We start from the raw sequence: 24,989 nt of genomic DNA, 5'->3' as shown, positions 1-24,989 counted from the left end.
AACCTAACGTTCCTTTGTGCTTCCTGTTGACGTTGGCGTAGCTAAGTCACGTCAGTCAGGTTGTTTAGAACCACACTCGATGCGGTCTCGTGTGGATTTTCAGCCACATTTGGACGTTAGGCCACTTGCTGATGCTCCTGTTGACGTTCAGGACGTTCGCTAACAATCGGAGTTGACTTGTTTTGACGCTGTGCGTCAACCTTCGCATTCTAGAGTTGTTTTGACTGCTCAGTCTAGGCAGTCAAAGCAGTCTCGAGTGGACGCTGTGCGTCCTCACGCACCTGTTGTTGTTGACAGTTCAGTTGTTGACAGTTCACAGACTGTCAAGCAGTTACATGACGTTGCGTCCTGGTCCGCTACTAATGCACCAGTGCGTGTGGACTCTGCTTGTAAAGCATTGCCACCACGGTAGGTCTCTCCCTTGCTTGAGACTCAGCTTTTATCGGACAAGGTTCCTGTAGATGAGGAAGTTGCTGTTCCCCCTCCTACTGATATTCCCTTGAGGACTCTGTCAGACGGAGAGGAGCCTAAAGCTGCTTAGCCCTCTATGGACTTTAATTAAATCATGATGATTTTTTTAAGGATCTTTGTCCGGATCTTTTTGTAACTGCTGCTCCTCGTTCGCCTAAACGTCAGAGCTTACACTAGGCCTAGCTACTTCGAAGCCCTTGTATATAAGCTAGTGCTCTCTCGCTCTCCTAGAGAGCTTTACGTTTGCTAGGCGACTGGTTTATCACCAGGAGGAGTTTGGGGAATACAGCCTTTGCTTTCCCTTCTTTTAAACTGGCTTATAGAGCGAGAGTCTGATATGACACGAGAGAAGTTCTCGGCTTGGGAGTTCCTGCTTCTGCCCAGATAGACTTCTCAAATCTCGTAGACTCTCCCTGGTGCCTGGCCAGGAGACGCTCCAATTTTTTTACAGGTCAACTTCACAGCTAGCCTTTGAAGTTTTGCTGTACAATTATGTCATGCATAAACAAGGCTTTCAGGGATGGAAAGCGGTACCGCCTCAGTCGCTAACCCCGTCTGTTGCCGCACCTGCTCCCGTAGACCCTGAATGGGCTTTGCTGCCGAACCTTCTGGCCAACAACCTTCCAACCGGTCGGTTGTGCGTCCTGTTGACGCTGAGGTAACCTTCTCGCGTCTACCAGTTGAGGTGGTTCCTCCACTGATGCGACCCAGTGTGGGTTGCCAGCCGCACGTTGACGTTAAGCGACGCTCGGAGGTGGTTGTTGACGTTCAGGACGTTCAACAACCAGCAGAGGTGACTTGTTTTGACGCGGTGCGTCAACCTCAGCAACCCGGTATGGTGTTGACTGCACAACCCAGACGGTCTAGACAGTCTCGGGTGGACGCTGTGCTTCCTCGCGCACCCATGGTTGTTGACAGTTCACAGACTGTGCAGCAGTTCCATGACGTTGCGTCCGGCTCCGTCACGCATGCACCAGTGCGACCGGACTCAGCGAGCCAGACGTTGCCCACTCCGTTGCCGTTTCCTCATCAGTTTTCGGATGAGGAAATATCTGATGAGGACGTTGCTGAACAACAAGACGATCAGCCCCCAGAATAGATAAGCCCTGCTATCCATCCAGAAGATGCTGAAGAAGGAACGCTGCTCAGTCAGGCTGTGGATGAGTCTGGTGGGGACGCTGTCATCCCTGGAACAGTTTGTATCACTAGGAAGACTACACCTCCATCCCCTTCAATACCATCTGGCTTTTCACTGGAAAAAAGACAAGACGCTAGAAGCGGTCTCGATCCCGATTTCCGGAAAGATAAAGTCTTGTCTGACTTGGTGGAAGGACAATATCAACCTAAGAGAGGGTCTTCCCCTGGCTGTTCAGACTCCCCACCACGTTCTCTTCTCGGACGCATTGGACTTGGGCTGGGGCGCGACACTGGACGGTTGGGAATGTTCAGGTCTGTGGAACTCGAGTCAGAGGAGCATGCATATCAACTGCAAGAAGCTGTTGGCAGTTCATCTGGCCTTGAAAAGCTTTGAGTATCTCCTTCGAGGCAAAGTGGTGGAAGTAAACTCGGACAACACCACGGCCTTGGCGTACATCTCCAAACAAGGAGGTACCCACTCACTGACGTTGTACGAGATCGCAAGGGACCTGCTCATCTGGTCAAAAGGTCAAGACATCTCCCTAGTAACGAGGTTCATCCAAGGCAACTTGAATGTCATAGCAGATTGTCTCAGTTGGAAAGGGCAAGTAATTCCAACAGAATGGACCCTCCACAAGGATGTGTGCAAGAGACTTTGGGCCACTTGGGGCCAACCAACCATAGATCTCTTTGCAACCTCGCTGACCAAGAGGCTTCCAATCTATTGCTCCCCAGTCCCGGACCCAGCAGCAATACATATAGATGCCTTCCTCCTAGATTGGTCACATCTGGATCTCTACGCATTCCCACCGTTCAAGATTGTCAACAAGGTACTGCAGAAGTTCGCCTCTCACGAAGGGACAAGGTTGACGTTAGTTGCTCCCCTCTGGCCCGCGAGAGAATGGTTCACCGAGGTACTTCGATGGCTAGTGGACGTTCCCAGAAGTCTTCCTCTAAGGGTGGATCTTCTACGTCAGCCTCACGTAAAGAAGGTACACCAAAGCCTCCTCGCTCTTCGTCTGACTGCCTTCAGACTATCGAAAGACTCTCGAGAGCTAGAGGCTTTTCGAAGGAGGCAGCCAGTGCGATTGCTAGAGCAAGGAGAGCGTCTACCATTAGAGTCTACCAGTCGAAGTGGGAAGTCTTCCGAGACTGGTGCAAGTCAGTTTCTGTATCCTCGACCAGTACCTCTGTAGCTCAAATAGCTGATTTTCTCTTATACCTGAGAAAAGGACGATCCCTTTCAGCTCCCACTATCAAGGGCTACAGAAGCATGTTGGCATCAGTCTTCCGGCATAGAGGCTTAGATCTTTCCAACAACAAAGATCTTCAAGACCTCCTTAAGTCTTTTGAGACCACCAAGGAGCGTCGTTTGGCTACCCCTGGATGGAATTTAGACGTGGTGCTAAGATTCCTCATGTCAGACAGGTTTGAGCCGTTACAATCAGCCTCCCTGAAAGATCTCACTTTAAAGACTCTTTTCCTGGTATGTTTAGCCTCGGCTAAAAGAGTCAGTGAGATTCATGCCTTCAGCAAGAACATTGGATTTTCGTCAGAAAAAGCCACCTGTTCGCTGCAACTTGGTTTTCTAGCCAAAAATGAGCTGCCTTCTCGGCCTTGGCCTAAATCTTTCGATATTCCCAGCTTATCGGAGATCGTAGGCAATGAACTAGAAAGAGTCTTATGCCCTGTTAGAGCTCTTAAGTTCTATTTAAAGCGTACCAAACCTTTACGAGGCCAATCTGAAGCTTTATGGTGTTCAGTTAAGAAACCATCTTTGCCTATGTCAAAGAATGCTTTATCATACTTTATCAGATTGTTAATACGAGAAGCTCATTCACATCTGAGTGAGGAAGACCAAGCTTTGCTTAAGGTGAAGACGCACGAAGTTAGAGCTGTAGCAACTTCCGTGGCCTTTAAGCAAAATAGATCTCTGCGAAGTATAATGGACGCAACCTATTGGAGAAGCAAGTCAGTGTTCGCGTCTTTTTATCTAAAGGATGTCCAGTCTCTTTACGAGAACTGCTACACACTGGGACCATTCGTAGCAGCGAGTGCAGTAGTGGGTGAGGGTTCAACCACTACAATTCCCTAATTCCATATCCTTTTAATCTGTCTCTTGAAATGTTTTTAATGTTGTTTTTATGGGTTGTCCGGAAGGCTAAGAAGCCTTTCGCATCCTGGTTGATTTGGCGGGTGGTCAAAGTCATTTCTTGAGAGCGCCCAGATTAGGGGTTTGATGAGGTCCTGTTGTATGGGTTGCAGCCCTTGATACTTCAGCTCCTAGGGGTCTATCACCATCCTAAGAGGATCGCGAGGCTCCGTAAGGAAGACGTACTTATAAGGCAGAGTAATCGTACAAGTCGACTTCCTTACCAGGTACCTATTTATTTTGTTTTTGTTATTTTGATAACTTCCAAAATGAAATAAAAACTCTTAGCTCATAAAATGTAAACATATTTTACTGGTCTCTACCCACCATCCTGGGTGTGAATCAGCTATATATTCACCGGCTAAGTTAAATATTTAAAAATGATATTTTAATTATAAAATAAATTTTTGAATATACTTACCCGGTGAATATATAAATTAAATGACCCTCCCTTCCTCCCCAATAGAGACGCAGTGGGACGAGGAGAAAATTGAGTCTTTGTTTACATGGAGCTTGGTATCTGGCCGACAGCTGGTGCTGATGGGCACACCCGCAACCTGTATAGCGATCGCTGGCGAGTTTTTTTTTTGTACAGTTTTTTTGTCGAGCAACAGAGTTGCAGCTATATATTCACCGGGTAAGTATATTAAAAAATTTATTTTATAATTAAAATATCATTTTTATCATTTTATTTCTTTTATTCTTCTTGTTCTTCTTCTTCTTCTTCTTATTATTTTTATTCTTATTATTTTTATTATTTTCTTGTTGTTGTTGTTGTTGTTGTTGTTACTAGCTAAGCTACAGTCTTAGTGGGAAAATCTGAATTGTTATAATCCCAGGGGCTCCAATATGGAAAATAGCCCAGACAGGAAGGAAAGTTAATAAGGAAACAGGTAGAATAGTTTGTCTGAGTGTATTCTCAAGCAAGAGAATTCTAACCTAAGACAGTGCAAGACTACAGTACAAAGGTTATGGCACTACCAAACATTAGAGGACAATGATTTGATTTTTGAGTGTTATTTTCCTAGAAGAGCTGCTTACCATAATTAAAGAGTCTCTTCTCTCCTTAGCAAGTGGAAAGTAGCCACTGAGCAATTAGAGTTCCTCAGTGTCAAGTTGATATGCAATGGGACACTACTGCAATAGGTTAAAGAGGTACTGTAGTAAGAATTTGAACTAGTATGGTTTATTCCAGTATCCTCCATGGTACTCTTGGTATTTTGCAGCCCACCCACTTCTTTGTTTGTAATAGCAACTTGTTTGGCTTCACTTCTGGTTTGAGGTTGCTACAGCACAACGTGCGATTTTTTAATATTTTTGGATTGATTGGAACCATCTTTCTTGTGTGGCATCTCTGCTTGCTTTGCACCACCAACCATGGCATTTTTAAATCCCTGTGGTTTTCAGGTGTCTGTACATGTTCCTGCTGCTGATCAGTCTCTAGCCTCATTTAATGATGGCATCTGCTTGACCTCATTCACCAGCTTCCTTTTGAGCTACAGAATCTGCTCTTGCATATATACTTGCTCCTGATGCTATGAGCAATAACTTCTATGCCTCCTTTGTTGGCACAGAAGTTTATAGAATATCTTTACCTCTTTCTTAGGCCTTCTTTGAATGAGTTGTCTGCATTTTACCATTGCTCTCATGTTTCTCCTTCAGGATTGCTCAAGTTGCTCTTATTGTCCCGTATGCAGCCCACTGAAGTTGCTTTTGCATTTCCATAGTCTTCAACCTTTACCCCCTTCCTTGGAAAGAAATTCAGTCCTCTTAACCTGTTGAAGTAAGACACTAATTAATACTGTACCTCTAGCATATGAGGGCTAGCCTCTTAACCTAGATACAATCCCTCTTAGGTTCTCCATAGGAATTCAGGGCTCTACAACTGCTCTTTATCTGCAATTTGTTGAGCATTTTTGACACCTTAACTTAATTAGAGGGTGTTTGTACCCCATTCTAGTCTTAGAATGGCACTGCTACTTTTTGTCTGAAAGAAACCATGTCCTTTTAGTTTACTCTCATTCCCTCCTTTCCCAGTCTAGATCAGGTTCTCTTGTGGTGAGGTCTGACCTAACTTTATACTGTGTTGCAACGTGTTGGAAAATTGAGTGGTAACCTACATTGAACTCCACTTCTAGGGTCTTTGAAACACTGAAGAAGTAAAGCTGCATATCCTTTCCTTTCCTTAGCTTTGGATAATTTTCAAGGATCTGACTCTAACTGAGGACATGATGTAAAGAAAGATTATAGTTCTCTATCCAGGCAATGTAATACAGTGCCTATCTTATGTTTGTAAGCAAAGGTACATAAATTCTAGGTCTTTCCACCTTAGACAGTTGTGTCTTTGGTAGAGGAAGCAAAAGAGGTCTTGTTACTCCCTCAGTTTGTCCTGGAAATATGAATAACTTGGCAGACCATTTAAGCAGAAAAGACCAGCAATAGTGCAAGGGGTATAGTCCTTATATACCCAGTCCAGGTATGCAAACAAATTTGGAAGCTTTGGGAAAGGCCTGATCTGGACTTATTCCCCATATCTCTGACTAAAAAAGGGATTTTGACAAAGGAAAAATCTATTTCTGGGGAGATACCTGTGACGAGGGTAGTAACCTCTGCATTCCATACTTTAAATTTCTCTGGTATATTTGGAAGTATTTATATCAGAAAAGTGTAAAGAAGGACTCTTTTCACCGGGTGTCACAGGTCGACCCAGAAAGTAGATTTACCCTGAAAAGGAAAGCTTTGACCAAATTCTGATAATCAACTAATGCCAGGATGACTGCCTTCACACCATTCTAACTACAGAGAAAATGGCTCCACGACATGCGGCCTTTTCTGTCATATGCCTGTCGATCACTACTTCCCAGCAGAATGTACTCAATCTTACTGTATGTAGACCCTCCACAAACATCTTGTATTAGCTTTAATGGGAAGTCTAATTTCGTTGATGTAAGTCTAGAGGGATGTCAGCTTCTCAAACATCTATAGATATTATAAAAGAGTTGGCTTCCTTAGGAATAACAAGAACTCTTCAGTACCAGCCATTAAAGAATATGGTAGTTCTTTGTTAGCATCTCTACTCAAGAACACTAGGCTTGGTTTGTTTGATAGCCAAGACATCAGGACAGTCAGAGCTCTTGGATTACATTTATTTGAGGACCCTCTTAACATCAAGCCACATCTTTTAGAATCTATAGTATATGTGGTACAATATGTGAATATTTTTATAAACTTCCATTTATGTGGTGTGAAAAATTCTCGGTAAAGACCTTCATCCTCATAATAATAGTTATACTAATACTGATGTATTTACTAGATTTATTATTGTTTTGAAACTACATTAATTCTTCAATTATTTTCAGGCCATGTTGTACGCTGCTGTTGAGCAGGCGCCTTCTCCTGAAGTGACAGAGCCTGAAGTTATAGTAAGATATTATGCTAGGTTTGATGAGCAATTTTTCCGAGTATGCGACAAAGAACTGGCAAAAATCAACACATTTTTCTCAGGTTAGTTGTTGTTGAATTATTATTATTGTATATCTGGGAACGACTGTAGTTATATATATATACAGTGAACAATGCTGTTTCTTTTAGAAGTAGTAGTTTCAGATAGTTTTTGATGATGTAAGTAAAAACCTTAAAATACACTAAAGAAATGTCTTGATAATCTTTTATGAAATGGGGGAAAGAGGCTTGTTTTGTATGCTTGTGGTTTTTATACTGTATAACATTAAAAAACTCATGTTAGTTCCTTCACTAACAAATCTTACCTTATTTATAGGATTATCCTATCAGCTTCTTTGAATTACTACAGGTTTGTATTAGTTAGGAAAAATACAAATTATCTCCAAATTTGTCATTTTCCTACTTATTTGGCAAGAATACATTCCATTCATTGTTGCACAATAGTGAGTGTTTTATCGATATTCTTATTGAAAATATATTCTTTTTGCAGAAAAAATGGCCGAGGCAACGAGAAAATGCTCCACATTAAAATCTGACCTTCAAGCATCTAAAGATCAACACGGTGACGGACTGAGAAACAGGAAAGGTTTTACTTTCCTGCCAAAGATTAATGTCCCTGCCAGAAAGATGCAAGATCTCAAGCTAGCATTTTCAGAGTTCTACCTTAGTCTTATTCTGTTACAGAATTACCAAAACCTCAACTTCACTGGGTTTAGAAAGATTTTAAAAAAGCATGACAAGGTATGCTGATTACTGTTCTTGTTGTTTATATATTTATTGTTTTGATGATTTTTAGAAGTTTCTAAGCTATTTAATTTTAATGTATTCATCAAATTTAGTGGCATCTCCAGACTCCTTTGTTCTAAAGTACTTATTGGATTTTTTCTTTATGGTCATGTAAGATTTTTTATTGGTTTCTAATATCACAAAAATATGACATCCTACATAATTTTTTTCCTTCTAGCTCATGTCAACAAGTAATGGTGCAAAATGGAGAGAAGATAATGTAGATAATTCACCATTCAACACAAACAAAAATATTGATAAGCTTATTCAAGAGGTATGATGCATTCATCTTAACTTTATATTTGTATGATGATTATACTGAAGGGTGTAATACAACTCTCTAAGTTTAATTTATAAGTAATTAATCAGTAAACATCTGAAATTTTATATTATTGAATTGGCATTAATTGTTTTTACATTACTTACTGAAATATGTTGAGAATTGCAGAATTGCAAATGCTACAACATAAGAAATAAGACTCAGGAACCACTTTATATTGAATACCATTTTAGGTCGAGGGAACTTTCACATCTGAGTTGGAACATGGCGACAGAGGAAAGGCCATGAAGCGCTTGCGTGTACCGCCTCTTGGTGAGGCACAAAGCCCATGGACTACATTTAAAGTTGGTCTCTTCTCAGGAGCATTTATCGTGCTTGTTGTTTCAGTTATTCTGTCAGGTGAGTTCACGAAGCTATTTTGTAAAATCGTTTATGGTACTTGAAGTTTGCCTAAGGTTTAATGGCTGTATTTGATTATGATGGATAGGAACAAGGAAATTATCAGTCCTGGATTGGAAACATTCATACTGTAAATTTTTTCTTTAGCTCAAATTAAATACTTTACTTCATTGTATTGAATACTAAGTGTATGCAATGTATTTCAAGCATTTTATTTAATAAGTCCTGAATAAATAGAACAGTTGCATTAACTTTTCAGGTATCTTCAATTGGGAACAACATAACCTTCAGATTGTTCTTCGATTGTTCAGAGGACCATTGTTGATCATCTTGTTCCTCTTTCTGATTGGCATCAACATCTATGGATGGAGGTCTTCTGGTGTTAATCATGTACTTATTTTCGAAATTGACCCCAGGAATCATTTAACGGAGCAACATCTGATTGAGATTGCGGCCATATTTGGTACGATGACATATAGTACCCTGGTTTCTTGTAAAGTTGTTATTTAATAGACAATCCTTGACATATAATAGAACTTTGGATATTTCTACTTGAGTTGGTATGCTGCTGTCATTTGTTTGATTGTAAGAAATTGATAATTTTATAGTAACGGAATATATTATAGTACAATAAGTTACTGATTATTTTTTCTTTACATATTTGGTTCCCATTGTGACTTATACAATGAGTTAGTAAATTTTTTTACTGGGATATAACTGAATAAATAAGGGGTGCAATTCTACTCCATTAAAACTACTGGTATGTTATTTTGCGATTGATTAAAAAGACTAAGCATTTTTCGGTTTCTTGTTCATTTTTTTTTTTATAAAAAAAAAATACATTTAAAAGAGGATTTTATGCTTTAAAAGTTGTTCATTGGAAATTTCCCTTGCATGTTGGTTTGTTATATATAGTACTGTACTGTATTATTATTTTATCAATGTATAGAAGTCATTTTCAAAGGTGATTTCATATAAAAGTTTTTGGTTTTAAAAAAAATTGAATATTCAGATTGCATACTATAAATTTCCTTATCTTTTCACGTTTGAATGCTAAAGTTGATCAATATTAAAAAGAATAGTAGTATTTTTTCTCTGACAATTTCATGTTTTGAAAAAAAATTAGCTTGACAGTTTTTTGTAGATTGGTTGAATATACGGTACTTTAGTATGCATAAGTATGGGTTTTAGTACTTTGGAACATATGGACATAATCATTATATTTCGGGGTTCTTTACTAAGTTTGTTATGTCTGAATTTTCTGTCGGACTAAAACTGAATTGTCAGTACAAAGCTTGTACAGTATTCTATAAAACCCATAGTTTGTGTATTGAGAAGTATTCAGAAGTTTATATTGATACTCTGTAATTTATTTTCATCCAGGTGTAATATGGGCGCTGAGTGTACTTGGTTTCCTGTTTGCTACTCCTCTTTCTATACCACCATATAGCGTACCATTAGCACTCTTGTGTTTTATGGTACTGTTTTTACTTAATCCAACACGCACGTTCCATCATGAAGCTAGATTCTGGTTACTCAAAAAGCTGGTAAGTGAGATAATCAATTGAAGGAAACAATTATCAAGATTAAACAGTTCTATCTGAGTAATTTTGATTTAAATATTGAAGTTGTTTTGACTTTTGACAATTACTGTGTATTTTTAGAATTACAGTATATAATTTTGAAAGTTAAGAGATCATGATATTAGGGATGTGACTACCATATTTGATTACATTAACCTTTTACCCCCAAAGGACGTACTGGTACGTTTCACAAAACCCATCCCTTTACCCCCATGGACGTACCGGTACGTCCTTGCAAAAAACTGCTATTTACATTTTTTTTGCATATTTTTTATAATTCTTTGAGAAACTTCAGGCATTTTCCAAGAGAATGAGACCAACCTGACCTCTCTATGACGAAAATTAAGGCTGTTAGAGCAATTTAAAAAAAATATACTGCAAAATGTGCTTGAAAAAAAAAATAACCCCTGGGGGTTAAGGGTTGGAAAGTTCCAAATAGCCTGGGGGTAAAAGGGTTAAGAATTAATGTTTGGTAAAGGTCCTGGCTGTAGCTCAGTGGTGTACCAAGTTGGTATTTGTTAAGCACTTTTTAAGAGAAGCTGTATACTGTACTTGTAATGTTTTTAGACTTTAGGTCCAATAGTTTCTTGTGCCAATATTGTAATTCATATATGTAAATGCTTAGATTTGGATGTCATGTTCCAATTACAGTAATTAAGCATTTATACAGTATTTTACTGAGCTTTTATAGAAAGTCAAGTTGTTTGTAAGGTGGGAATCTCGGATCTTGGGTAATTCCTCATAAATATTTATGGGAGAATTATGTAGCTTGGCTTATCCTTATGTTTACTTTTGAATTTATTCCATGCTGGAATGGTAGAATTGAGGAAAGCTTTATCTGTTCTTAATTTAGATTTAAGATTATTGTACTACCCCTTTTTAAAATTTAATTCAAATTCAAGGGATTTATTGACATAAAAAATTATATCAAATGGGGTGTTCAGTATTAGCATGCTAATGAACCTGCCAATGAATATAAGGAAAATATATATTCATAATATTATACAAATAGTATTATACAAACAAATCAAGCAATGCCTACATTATTTATTCCAGTAAAAGTTAGGACCCTTTTTTACAATTTTGGTGAAAATATAATTTTAAATATTTAACTTAGCCGGTGAATATATAATAGCTGCTGCTCCAGCGGCTCGACAGAAAACACACACAAAAACTCGCGAGCGATCGCTATGAAGGTTGCGGGTGTGCCCACCAGCGCCAACTATCGGCCAGATACCGCATATACATGTAAACAGACTCAATTTTTTCTCTGTCGGCCTTAACGACAAGACGTATCAATACTCGCTGTACAACCTGGAGTTTTCTCAACATATTTGGTGAAGTACTTCCTTTTGGTTTGAGCTTTCGCAGCGCAGGTGTTTTATCTTCAACTTAAATCTTGAACTCGTTTTTGGATAGATTTAATTTTTGATGACTTTGGATTGTTTTTTGGACTTTCTTTGACTTTTAAATGGCCGACCCTTCCCTTAGTACGGAAATGTGTTTTAGGCTTTTAGCAATTATCTTATCACGTTATAATTTTCAATATTAATCTTACCCGATGATCATGTAGCTGTCAACTCTGTTGCCCGACAGAAATCTACGGTCGGGATACGCCAGCGATCGCTATACAGGTGGGGGTGTACACAACAGCGCCATCTGTGGTCAGGTACTCCAGTACTTCTTGTCAACACCACCTCAATTTTTCCTCTGTCGTGCCTCCGGCTAGACCTACTTGGATACGCTGTTGATTCTGGAGTTATTGTTCACGATTTGGTGATGTATTTGCTCTAGAGTTTAGCCTTCGCTATTCAGGAAGCGTTATCATTAGCTTAGCAAGTTTTTGGAATTAATTTGATTTAATTTTGGTGACGAAGAGAGTATGAACTCTCTTTCACTTTTAAATGGCCGACCCTTCCCTTAGACGGAAGTGTTGGTGTCGAAGAGAGTATAGACTCTCTTTCTTAATTTTGCTTAACAAAGTTATGGATTTATTTTATATCTCTCCGCCTTTTATAGGCCTCTTCGATTAACTTCCTTTTATTATAAACTTATTAAAATTAATTTTTATGTTCGTTTATATGCGACCTTTCCTAATAGTAGGCGGTCTTTTCTTGGAACCGAAGTTAATTAACATTGAGCCCGTCATATCGTTTTTACCTGTTAAGATTTTATGCTATTTTAATGTTTTTGAAAGAATTTCTTTGATAGTCTCGTACTATTTTCAAAGTTGAACTAACGTTTTGTTTTGTCTCCGCTGTTGTTGACGTTCAGAACGTTCAACTTGCGCTCTATCGTTACGATAGAGAGAGAGTATTCACGGTTCACGTTGCAGTAAGAGTAAACCGATTCTAGCGTTTTGTTCATTCTTTCTTAGCTTAAATGGTTTTAATTCTAATAAAGGAACTTTTTATTTGGGAAATCTTCCAGTTTTTTTCCTTTAACAATAATATGTTTTAACGATATATATAATTGGGCTCATCTCTCAGGTTCTAAGTCGAGAGAGAGAGAGATAGAGACGGAGGGAGAGAGAGGAGGATAAACGTTTCGTTCAAGCGGGTAACGTTGTTATCGTTTTTGCTCTTCTCCCTAGTCTCTTTAGGGGAAGAAGGTAAACGTTTCTAGAGTTTTATTCTTGTTCCCAGGCTTTATGCGGTGAGAGATTTTAAACGTAGTTTATTTGATCTAGTGTTTAGTCTCTTTTCCAGCCACTGAATTTTTTATCTTTCATTATGTTTTTCTGTTACATTGTAATACTGTTTTCGCAATTACTAACTTTTAATGAAGGATAGAATTGCGTGTTTCAGGTACAAACCACTTAAAGTTTCGAGTTCAGTGAAATAAGTGCAAACAGAAATTCAAAAGTGATAAAGTGATAAGCGCAAAGTGTTACAGTGTTGCGTTCGAGGGTTCGTCTGTTCGTGCCAGTTGTTCGCCTAGTCTGGGACCTCTTACAAGCTCCCAAGCCCAGGGGAGAAGTAACGTCGAAGGACTTATGGGTTCATCAGGCCTTGATCGACGAACAGACGTTTCCCTCCGTGGTTTCGGGTGTACCCACTCACGTAGCCGACGTGATCACCCCACCCACACAAAGACGAGAGAGCCCATTTATTCCTCGTCTGCGGAAGAGGTTTCTCGCAGAAACCATGGACCAAATCTTGCAGCTTTTAAGTGCAAATCAGTCCCTTCCGCGCAAGTCCAACTCCTAGGTGTAGCCATTAGCACTGGGTCAGTTCGGACTTGCTGCAGTACGACAACTGCACACCTCCCAGAGAGGCAAGGTGGTACCGCAACAGGCAGTAACTCCGTCTGTTGCCGCACCAGCTGTTTTAGACCCTCAGTCTCAACGGACAGTTGTTGTCTTTCATAGACCCTAGTGGTCCATGCTGCAGACTATACAGTCTCAGCTTGCTCCTTCTTACAGGAGTATCATGCTGGAAGGTTGACAATGTAGCCTGTTAACCTACAACCCGCCGAGGTTGTGCGCTCAGCAGATACTGCGGCTGCCTGCTCCCACCCTCCACCTGTGAGAGCTCCACCTCCGATGCGCAGTCCACCCTGCCAGACGCATGTTCTTGCTGCGCCTCCTGCTTTCATGCGTGAGTTGCCGCATCGGGAGTTGCCGGGTTCCAGCACTATGAGGCAACCTCCTCAACCCATGAGGCAGGAGCCTCATGCTATGCGGCAACCTCCTCTACCCATGAGGCAGGAGCCTCATGTTATGAGGAGCCTCATGATATGCGGCATCCTCCTCACCCATGAGGCAGGAGCCTCATGCTAGGCGGCAACCTCCTCTACCCTTGAGGCAGGAGCCTCATGCTATGCGGCATCCTCCTCAACCCATGAGGCAGGAGCCTCATGCTATGCGGCATCCTCCTCAACCCATAAGGCAGGAGCCTCATGCTATGAGGAGCCTCATGCTATGCGGCATCCTCCTCAACCCATGAGGCAGGAGCCTCATGCTGTGAGGAGCCTCATGCTATGCGGCATCCTCCTCAACCCATGAGGCAGGAGCCTCATGCTATGCGGCAACCTCCTCTACCCATGAGGCAGGAGCCTCATGCTATGCGGCATCCTCCTCAACCCATGAGGCAGGAGCCTCATGCTATGCGGCATCCTCCTCAACCCATGAGGCAGGAGCCACATGCTATGAGGAGCCTCATGCTATGCGGCATCCTCCTCAAACCATGAGGCAGAAGCCTCATGCTATGCGGCAACCTCCTCAACCCATGAGGCAGGAGCCTCATACTATGCGGCATCCTCCTCAACCCATGCGGCATGAGCCTCATCCCTTGCAGCATGAGCCTCATCCCATGCAGCATGAGCCTCATACCATGCAGCATGAGCCTCATCCCATTCAGCATGAGCATCATCCCATGCAGCATAAGCCGCATGCCATGCAACATGCTCTGCATACCTTACAGCATGCTCTACATACAGCATGCTCTGCATACCTTACAGCATGCTCTGCATACCTTACAGCATGCTCTGCATACCTTACAGCATGTGCATACCTTACAGCATGTGCATACCTTACAGCATGCTCTGCATACCTTACCGCATGCTCCTCAGTCACACATCTTTGGTTGTTGCCAACTCACAAGACTGTCAAGCAGTTTCTTAACGTTGCCTTCTGGTCTGCTGCTTTTGCACCAGTGAAACCCTCACTGAGAGAACTTAGCTTTTCTCGGATATGGTTCCTGTAGATGAGAAAGTGCTATTCTCCCTCTTTCTGATATTCCCTTGAGGACTCTGTCATTTGGAGAGGAGCCTTAAGCTGCTTAGCCTCCTATGGACTTTTATTTAAGCATAACATGCTTCCAGGGAGGGTAATGGTTCCGCTTCAGTCGCTAACCCCGTCTGTTGCCACACCTGCTCCCATAGACCTTGAGCTTTGTTGCAAGACATGCAGTCCAAGCTTAGTCCTTGTTAGAGGATTTTTTGTTTACGGGGTCAGTGTGTCACTGGGAAGACGTTCAACAACCAGCAGAAGTGACTTGTTGTGACGCAGTGCGGCAACCTCAGCAACCCGATAAGGAGTTGTCTGTACGACCCAGACAGTCTAGACAGTTTCGGGTTGTCGCTGTACTTCCTCGCTTCCCCATGGTTGACAGTTCACAGACTGTGCAGCAGTACCATGATCTTGTGTCCGGCTCCGTCAGACGACTGGCTTTTAAGAGCTCCCACAAGTCGTCACTGTCTGGAGATTCTCAGATGGACTATGGATCTGACCAATGAACTGGGCCTCCTGGTCAATTTTGAGGAGTCCCAGCTCGTCCCATCCCAGACCATTGTCTACCTGGGTATGGAACTTCAGAGTCGAGCTTTTCGGGCTTTTCCGTCGGCCCCAAGGATCTACCAAGCCCTAGAATGCATCCAGAGCATGGTGAGAAGGAACCGATGCTCAGTCAGGTAGTGGATGAGTCTAACAGGGACACTTTCATCGCTGGCCCTGTTCATCGAGTTAGGGAGACTCCACCTCCGCCCCCTTCAGTATCATCTAGCTGCTCACTGGATAAAGGACATGACGCTAGAGACGGTCTCAGTTCCTGTTTCCGAAGAGAGGAGGTCTACTCTAACGTGGTGAAAGAACAGCTTTCTTCTCAAGGAAGTCTACCTTTGGCTGTTCAGAAACCCGACCGCTTTCTCTTCTCGGATGCATCAGACACGGGCTGGGGTGCGACTTTGGACGGACAGGAATGCTCGGGAACATGGAATCAGGAGCAAAGGACACTTCACATCAATTGCAAGGAGCTGTTGGCGGTTCATCTGGCCTTGATAAACTTCAAGTCCCTCCAGCTTAACAAGGTGGTGGAGGTGGACTCTGACAACACCACAGCCTTGGCTTACATCTCCAAGCAGGGAGGGACTCATTCGTGGAAGTTGTTCTAGATCGCAAGGGACCTCCTCATCTGGTCAAAAGATCGAAAGCGCACGCTGGTAGCGAAGTTCATTCAGGGCGATATGAATGTCATGGCAGATCGCCTCAGCCGGAAGGGTCGGGTCATCCCCACAGAGTGGACCCTTCACAAGAATGTTTGCAGCAGACTTTGGGCCCTGTGGGGTCAACCAACCATAGATCTGTTCGCTACATCGATAACCTAGAGGCTCCCGTTGTATTGTTCTCCGATTCCAGACCCAGCAGCAGTTCACGTGGATGCTTTTCTGCTGGATTGGTCCCATCTCGACCTGTATGCATTCCCGCCGTTCAAGATTGTCAACAGGGTACTTCAGAAGTTCGCCTCTCGCAAAGGGACACGGCTGACGTTGGTTGGCTCCGCTCTGGCCCGCGAGAGAATGGTTCATAGAGGTACTGCAATGGCTGGTCGACATTCCCAGGACTCTTCCTCTAGGAGTGGACCTTCTACGTCAACCTCACGTAAAGAAGGTACACCCAAACCTCCACGCTCTTCGTCTGACTGCCTTTAGACTTTCGAAAGACTCTCAAGAGCTAGGGGCTTTTCGAAGGAGGCAGCCAGAGCGATTGCCAGAGCAAGGAGGACATCCACTCTCAGAGTCTATCAGTCTAAAGGGGAAGTCTTCCGAAGCTGGTACAAGGCCAATGCAGTTTCCTCAACCAGTACCACTGTAACCCATATTGCTGACTTCCTGTTACATCTAAGGAACGTAAGATCCCTTTCAGCTCCTACGATCAAGGGTTACAGAAGTATGTTGGCAGCGGTTTTCCGCCACAGAGGCTTGGATCTTTCCACCAACAAAGATCTACAGGACCTCCTTAGGTCTTTTGAGACCTCAAAGGAACGTCGGTTGTCCACTCAAGGCTGGAATCTAGACGTGGTCCTAAGGTTCCTTATGTCATCAAGATTTGAACCTCTCCAATCAGCCTCTTTTAAGGACCTCACATTTAAAAACTTTTCCTCGTGTGCTTGACAACAGCTAAAAGAGTAAGTGAGATCCACGCCTTCAGCAGGAACATAGTTTTCACATCTGAAACGGCTACATGTTCCTTGCAGCTCGGTTTTTTGCTAAAACGAGCTTCCTTCACGTCCTTGGCCTAAGTCGTTCGAGATCCCAAGCCTGTCCAACTTGGTGGGGAACGAACTGGAGAGAGTACTTTGCCCAGTTAGAGCTCTTAGGTACTATCTAAAAAGGTCATAACCTTTACGAGGACAATCAGAAGCCTTATGGTGTGCTATCAAGAAGCCTTCTCTTCCAAGGTCTAAGAACTCAGTTTCTTACTAAATCAGGCTTCTGATTAGGGAAACACATTCTCATCTGAAGGAAGAAGACCTTGCTTTGCTGAAGGTAAGGACACATGAAGTGAGAGCTGTGGCTACTTCAGTGGCCTTCAAACAGAACCGTTCTCTGCAGAGTGTTATGGATGCAACCTATTGGAGAAGCAAGTCAGTGTTCGCACCATTCTATCTCAAAGATGTCCAGTCTCTTTACGAGAACTGCTACACCCTGGGACCATTCGTAGCAACGAATGCAGTAGTAGGCGGGGGCTCAGCCACTACATTCCCATAATCCCATAACCTTTTTAACCTTTCTCTTGAATACTTTTTATGGGTTGTACGGTCGGCTAAGAAGCCTTCCACATCCTTGTTGATTTGGCGGGTGGTCAATTCTTTCTTGAGAAGCGCCGAGGTTAAAGGTTGTGATGAGGTCCTAGTATGGGTTGCAGCCCTTTATACTTCAGCACCTAAGAGTCGTTCAGCATCCTAAGAGGACCGCTACGCTCAGTAAGGAAGACGTACTTAATAAAGGCAGAGTAATGGTTCAAGTCGTCTTCCTTACCAGGTACTTATTTATTTTATGTTATTTTTGAATAACTAATAAAATGAAATACGGGATACTTAGCTTCTTTGTTAACATGTATGCTGGTCTCCACCCACCACCCTGGGTGTGAATCAGCTACATGATCATCGGGTAAGATTAATATTGAAAAATGTTATTTTCATTAGTAAAATAAATTTTTGAATATACTTACCCGATGATCATGATTTAATTGACCCACCCTTCCTCCCCATAGAGAACCAGTGGACCGAGGAAAAAATTGAGGTGGTGTTGACAAGAAGTACTGGAGTACCTGACCACAGATGGCGCTGTTGTGTACACCCCCACCTGTATAGCGATCGCTGGCGTATCCCGACCGTAGATTTCTGTCGGGCAACAGAGTTGACAGCTACATGATCATCGGGTAAGTATATTCAAAAATTTATTTTACTAATGAAAATAACATATTAATTATAGATTTTCCTCTATATATTTTATATCTCAACCGCCTTTATTAGGCCTCTTCGATTTGCTTTCCATTTATAATAAACATCAAGATAAATTTTAATGATTTGTTTATATGCGACCTTTCCTGAGAGTAGGCGGTCCTAACTTGGAAACCGAAGTTAAACAACGTTGAGCCCTTTCAATCGTAAAGAACTTTTACAGAGCAATTGATTTAAAACTTATTAAATGAATATTTTTTAGTAGATATTTTATGAAAGATTTTCTTTGAATAGTCTTCGTACTGTTTCAAAGATGAACTAACGTTATTTTATTTATGCTACGCAGTTTGCGCTCTATCGTTACGATAGAGAGAGAGAGTTTCACGGTTTCACTTTGCAGAAAGAGTAAATCGATTCTGACGTTTTGTTCATTCTTCTTTCAAAGCTTAAATGTTTTAAATACTATTTTAAAGGAACTTTTTAATTGAAAAACCTTTCAGTTTTTTCCTTTGGTCAAATAACCTGTTTATTGACGAAAGGTAAGTGGGCTCTTCTCTTAGGTGCGAAATCAAGAGAGAGAGAGAGAGAGAGGAGAGAGAACGTTCCGATTTTTATTCTCGTCCCAAGCGAGTAACGTCGTTCTCGAGTCAGTCTTTTACTCTCGTCCCTAGTCTCTGTACGGGGAGAAAGGATAAAACGTTTTTAGTTTTTATTCTCGTCCCAAGGCACTGTACGGTGAGAGATTGAAAACGTAGTTTTGAATGAACTAGTGTTTAGTCTCCTTCCCAGCCACTGATCTTTTTATCTTAAAATATTTTTACTGTTTTTTTTGCTTGTATTAATGTGCTTACATTATACGACTGATTTCGCAATTATAACCTTTTGATGAGGGTAGAATTGCGTTCTTCAGATAGAAATCAGTTTTATTCATACCTAATGTGAATTGTTAAAAAATTCGATTTCAGTGAAATGAGTGCAAAACAGAAAATCGTAGTGATAAAGTGATAATTGCGCAAAGTGTTATCAGTGTTGCGACCGAGGGTTCGTCTGTTCGTGCCTGTCGTTCGCCTAGTCCGAGACCTCTTGCAAGCTCCCAAGTCCAGGGGAGAAGTAATGTCGTACGACTTATGGGTTCGAGAGGACTTGATCAGCGAACAGACGTTCCCTCTATGGTTTCAGGCGTGTCTCATCAACACCGCCCCTACCATAAGACGAGCGAGACGTTTTTCTCCTCGTCATCCGAAGGCTTTTCGCATAAGAAACCGTGGAACAAGGTTTCGAGGCCCTTAAAGCGAAAGTCAGTCCTTTCAGGACAGGTCCAGCGTCCTGGTTTTAACTATTAGGACAGCTCTGACTCTATGCAGTCATCGGAAGACTGCTCGCCTCATAAACAAAAGCGTAACACAGGCTCCGAGAGTCTTTTTGTAGGCAAGGTTTTGCAGTCACAGACGTTACCCTCGTCTCTTACCGCAACCATTCCCGTTGATCCTAAATGGGTTGTACGGCAAGACATGCAGAATAAGCTTGCCTCTCTTATGGAAGACTATTCTGCCGATAAGGTTCACGTTGATCCTAGCCGTTTATCTCATCGAGATCCTGGCCTTCAGCCGCCCAAACGAACCTTTGTGCGTCCTGTTGACGTTGGCGTAGCTAAGTCACGTCAGTCACGATATGTAGAGCCTCACTCGATGCGGTCACATGTTGGCTTTCAGCCGCATTTGGACGTTAGGCCGCTTCCTAATGCTCCTGTTGACGTTCAGGACGTTCGCCAACCAGCGGAGTTGACTTGTTTTGACGCTGAGCGTCAACTACCGCAGTCTAGAGTTGTTTTGACTGCTCAGACTAGGCAGTTAAAACAGTCTCGAGTGGACGCCGAGCGTCTTCCCGCACCTGTTGTTGTTGACAGTTCACAGACTGTTAAGCAGTTACATGACGTTGCGTCCTGGTCCGCTACTAATGCACCAGTGCGTGTGGACTCTGCTTGTCAAGCTTTGCCACCACGGCAGGTCTCTCCCTTGCTTGAGACTCGGCTATTGTCGGACAAGGTTCCTTCAGATGAGGAAGTTGCTGTTCCCCCTCCTACTGATATTCCCTTGAGGACTCTGTCAGACGGAGAGGAGCCTAAAGCTGCTTAGCCCTCTATGGACTTTAAATAAATCATGCTGATTTTTAAGGATCTTTGTCCGGATCTTTTTGTAACTGCTGCTCCTCGTTCGCCTAAACGTCAGAGTTTACACTAGGCTTAGCTACTTCGAAGCCGTTGTTTTTATAAGCTAGTGCTCTCTTGCTCTTCTAAGAGAGCTTTACGTTTGCTAGGCGACTGGTTTATCACCAGGAGGAGTTTGGGGGAGACAGCCTTTGCTTTCCCTACTTTTAAGCTGGCTCATAGAGCGAGAGTCTGATATGACACGGGAGAAGTTCTCGGCTTGGGAGTTCCTGCCTCTGCCCAGATAGACTTCTCAAACCTCATAGACTCTCCCTGGCTCCTGGCCATGAGACGCTCCAAGATTTTATGGTCGACTTCAGAGCTAAACCATCTCCTGTTAGGAGTTTTTTTTCGAGCGTTTGAAGTTTTGCTGTACAATTATGTCATGCATAAACAAGGCTTTCAGGGATGGCTCCAATGATCTGACAGCCACGTTCTCTGCAGGAACAAGTCCCTCAGGGATGGCTCCAATGATCTGGCAGCCATGTTCACTGCAGGAGTACGTAAGAGGCAAGTGCGCTCAATGTGTTCATTGTCAAGACAAACTTCACGATGAAGTCTACCAGGCTGTCTTGACAGCATTAATGGAAGGCGACTGGATGGTCTCTCTCGACCTTCAGGAGGCATACTTCCACATTCCTATACACCCGGATTCCCAACCGTTTCTGAGGTTTGTTTACAGGAATGTGGGGTACCAGTTTCGAGCCCTGTGCTTTGGCCTCAGTCCTGCTCCTCTCGTGTTTACGAGGCTCATGAGGAATGTGGCAAAATCCCTCCATCTATCGGGGATCCGAGCCTCCCTGTACTTGGACGACTGGCTTCTCAGAGCATCGTCCAGTCTTCGCTGTCTGCAGGATCTACATTGGACGTTGAGTCTGGCCAGGGAGTTGGGACTTTTGGTCAACCTAAAAGTCCCAACTGATCCCATCCCAGATTATTCTATATTTGGGGATGGAGATTCGCAGTCCAGTTTTTTCGGGCTTTTCCGTCTGCCACCGATTAGAACAAGCCCTGCTCGAAGTCCAACTAATGCTGAAAAGAAAACGTTTGTTCAGTCAGGAGTTGGAACAGTCTCGTAGGGACTCTCTCATCCCTGGAGCAGTTTGTCTCACTAGGGAGACTACACCTTCTGCCTCTCCGGTTCCATCTAGCCTCTCACTGGAACTAGGACAAGACGTTAGAGACGGTATCATTCCCAGTCTCCGAACCAGTAAAGGCATGCCTGAAATGGTGGGACAGCAATATCAGTCTGAGAGAGGGACTATCCCTAGCAGTCAAGAACCCAAACCACGTGTTGTTCTCAGACGCGTCGGGTTTGGGTTGGGGTGCGACCCTGGACGGTCGGGAATGCTCGGGTCTGTGGACCTCAAGTCAGAAGAGCATGCACATCAACGGCAAGGAGCTATTAGCAGTCCACTTGGCCTTGATGATATTCGAAAGCTTCTTCGAAACTAAGTGGTAGAGGTCAACTCAGACAACACCACAGCTTTGGCGTACATCTCCAAGCAAGGAGCCACACACTCCTTCACGCTGCTCGAGATCGCAAGGGACCTTCTCTTATGGTCAAGAAATCGAGGCATCTCCCCGTTGACGAGATTCATCCAGGGGGACTTGAACGTCTTGGCAGACTGTCTCAGTCGGAGGGGTCAGGTGATACCCACGGAATGGACCCTCCACAAGGACGTGGGCAAGAGTCTTTGGGCTACTTGGGGTCAACCCACCATAGACCTCTTTGCCTCCTCGTTGACCAAAAGGTTACCAATCTATTGCTCTCCAGTCCTAGATACAGAAGCAATCCACATAGATGCGTTTCTACTGGATTGGTCTCTTCTGGACTTATATGCATTCCCACCATTCAAGATAGTCAGCAAGGTACTGCAGAAGTTCGCCTCTCACGAAGGGACAAGGTTGACGTTGGTTGCTACCCTCTGGCCCACGAGAGAGTGGTTCACCGAGGTACTTCAATGACTGGTAGACTTTCCAAGAAGTCTTCCTCTAAGGGTAGATCTGTTACGTCAGCCCCACGTAAAGAATGTCCACCAAAGCCTCCCCGCTCTTCGTCTGACTTCCTTCAGACTATCGAAAGACTCTCAAGAGCTCGAGGCTTTTCGAAGGAGGCAGCCAGTGCGATTGCAAGAGCTAGGAGAGCTTCTACCATTAGAGTATACCAGTCGAAGTGGGAAGTCTTTTGAGACTGGTGCAAGTCAGCATCTGTGTCCTCGTCCAGTACCTCTGTAGCCCAAATCGCAGATTTTCTTTTACATCTGAGAAAGGTTCGCTCCCTTTCAGCTCCCACGATTAAGGGCTACAGGAGCATGTTGGCTTCGGTCTTTCGACATAGAGGCTTAGATCTTTCCAACAATAAAGATCTCCAAGATCTCCTTAAGTCTTTCGAGACCTCTAAGGAACGTCGTTTGGCAACTCCTGGATGGAACTTAGACGTGGTCCTAAGGTTCCTCATGTCAGACAGGTTTGAGCCATTACATTCAGCCTCCCTGAAGGATCTCACCCTCAAGACACTTTTCCTAGTGTGCTTGGCTTCGGCTAAAAGGGTCAGTGAACTTCATGCCTTCAGTAAGAACATCGGCTTTTCTACAGAAAAAGCCACTTGTTCACTTCAACTTGTTTTCCTGGCCAAAAATGAACTGCCTTCTCGTCCTTGGCCTAAATCTTTTGATATTCCTTGCTTATCAGAGATCGTAGGCAACGAACTGGAAAGAGTATTATGTCCTGTTAGAGCTCTTAAGTTCTATTTAGCTCGTACTAAGTCATTACGAGGTAAATCTGAGGCATTATGGTGCTCAGTTTAGAAACCATCATTGCCTATGTCAAAGAATGCTTTGTCATATTTTATCAGATTTTTTAATACAAGAAGCTCATTCTCACTTGAATGAGAAAGACCGATGTTTGCTTAAGGTTAAGACGCACGAAGTTAGAGCTATAGCAACCTCCGTGGCCTTCAAGCAAAATAAATCTCTGCAAAGTATTATGGACGCGACTTTTTGGAGAAGCAAGTCAGTATTCGTGTCATTTTACTTAAAAGATGTCCAGACTCTTTACGAGGACTGCTACACACTGGGTCCATTCGTTGCAGCGAGTGCAGTAGTGGGTGAGGGTTCTACCACTACATTACCCTAATTCCAATATCCTTTTTAATCTGTCTCTTGAAATGTTTTTTTTTTTTTTAATATTGTTTTTTGGGTTGTACGGAAGGCTAAGAAGCCTTTCGCATCCTGGTTGATTTGGCGGGTGGTCAAAGTCATTTCTTGAGAGCGCCCAGATTAGGGGTTTGATGAGGTCCTGTTGTATGGGTTGCAGCCCTTGATACTTCAGCTCCTGGGAGTCTTTCAGCATCCTAAGAGGATCGCTGGGCTTCGTGAGGAAGACAGACTAACAAGGCAGAGTAATTGTCTAAGTCAACTTCCTTACCAGGTACCTATATATATTTGGGTTTTGTTATGATATAACTGTCAAAAACTCTAAGCATATACGCTGTAAACTTAATTAACTCTGGTCTCTACCCACCACCATGGGTGTGAATCAGCTATTATATATTCACCGGCTAAGTTAAATATTTAAAAATATTTTAATTATAAAATAAATTTTTGAATATACTTACCCGGTGAATATATAAATTAAAGGCCCCCCCTTCCTCCCCGATAGAGACCCAGCGGGATGAGAAAAATTGGGTCTGTTTACATGTATATGCGGTATCTGGCCGATAGTTGGCGCTGGTGGGCACACCCGCAACCTTCATAGCGATCGCTCGCGAGTTTTTGTGTGTGTTTTCTGTCGAGCCGCTGGAGCAGCAGCTATTATATATTCACCGGGTAAGTATATTCAAAAATTTATTTTATAATTAAAATATCATTTTGTTCCGTAACTGGAATACAAACCTCTATTTATTGGGGTATCACTTTCAGCGAAGCTGAAAGGACGAGCCATTAGAATTTAGTGAGGGTTAACTACCCATCCGTTAGTTAGCGGGATGTAGGGAGTTAGCTACACCCATCACTCGTACACCTGTGACTGAGCATCACTTTGCTTTTGGCTTGGATGGAGTCTGGTTGTCGCCGTTCCTCATCCTCTCCATTTAGGACTGCCATTAACTGTTTTTTGCTTTTTCTTTTCAGTGTGTGTGTGGGTGTGCTGTGTTTCTTCTATAACCATGCCGACTTGTACTGGATCAAATAGCAGCACCTGGGGGAAGTTTATGTCTGCTGTGGAGATGGATCCCCATAGCCTTTGCCCCGTCTGCAGAGGACAACGCTGCGACGTAGACAACAAATGTAATGATTGTCGGAAGTGGTCTTCCTCCCAGTGGGAAAGG

General features: G+C 43.0%; 1 protein-coding gene across 5 annotated transcripts in view; it reads left to right on the top strand.

The window, feature by feature from the left end:
- The window catches only part of LOC137647242 (solute carrier family 53 member 1-like), a 318,023-nt gene that overhangs the window by 73,084 nt on the left and 219,950 nt on the right, over window positions 1-24,989 (top strand). For all 5 annotated transcript variants that reach the window (XR_011045545.1, XM_068380630.1, XM_068380628.1 and 2 more), the window contains exons 3-8: window positions 7,120-7,264; window positions 7,713-7,963; window positions 8,187-8,282; window positions 8,522-8,687; window positions 8,947-9,150; window positions 10,071-10,234. Coding sequence is in view for 4 of the 5 variants with exons in the window: in XM_068380630.1 (XP_068236731.1) it covers window positions 7,120-7,264; window positions 7,713-7,963; window positions 8,187-8,282; window positions 8,522-8,687; window positions 8,947-9,150; window positions 10,071-10,234 (1,026 nt within the window). In the remaining variant the exon portion in view is untranslated. The remainder of the gene's footprint in view (window positions 1-7,119; window positions 7,265-7,712; window positions 7,964-8,186; window positions 8,283-8,521; window positions 8,688-8,946; window positions 9,151-10,070; window positions 10,235-24,989) is intronic.

This window comes from Palaemon carinicauda, chromosome 9 (genome assembly GCF_036898095.1).
Source record: "Palaemon carinicauda isolate YSFRI2023 chromosome 9, ASM3689809v2, whole genome shotgun sequence".
Classification (NCBI taxonomy): domain Eukaryota; kingdom Metazoa; phylum Arthropoda; class Malacostraca; order Decapoda; family Palaemonidae; genus Palaemon; species Palaemon carinicauda.
This window is presented reverse-complemented; position numbering and strand designations above follow the sequence as displayed.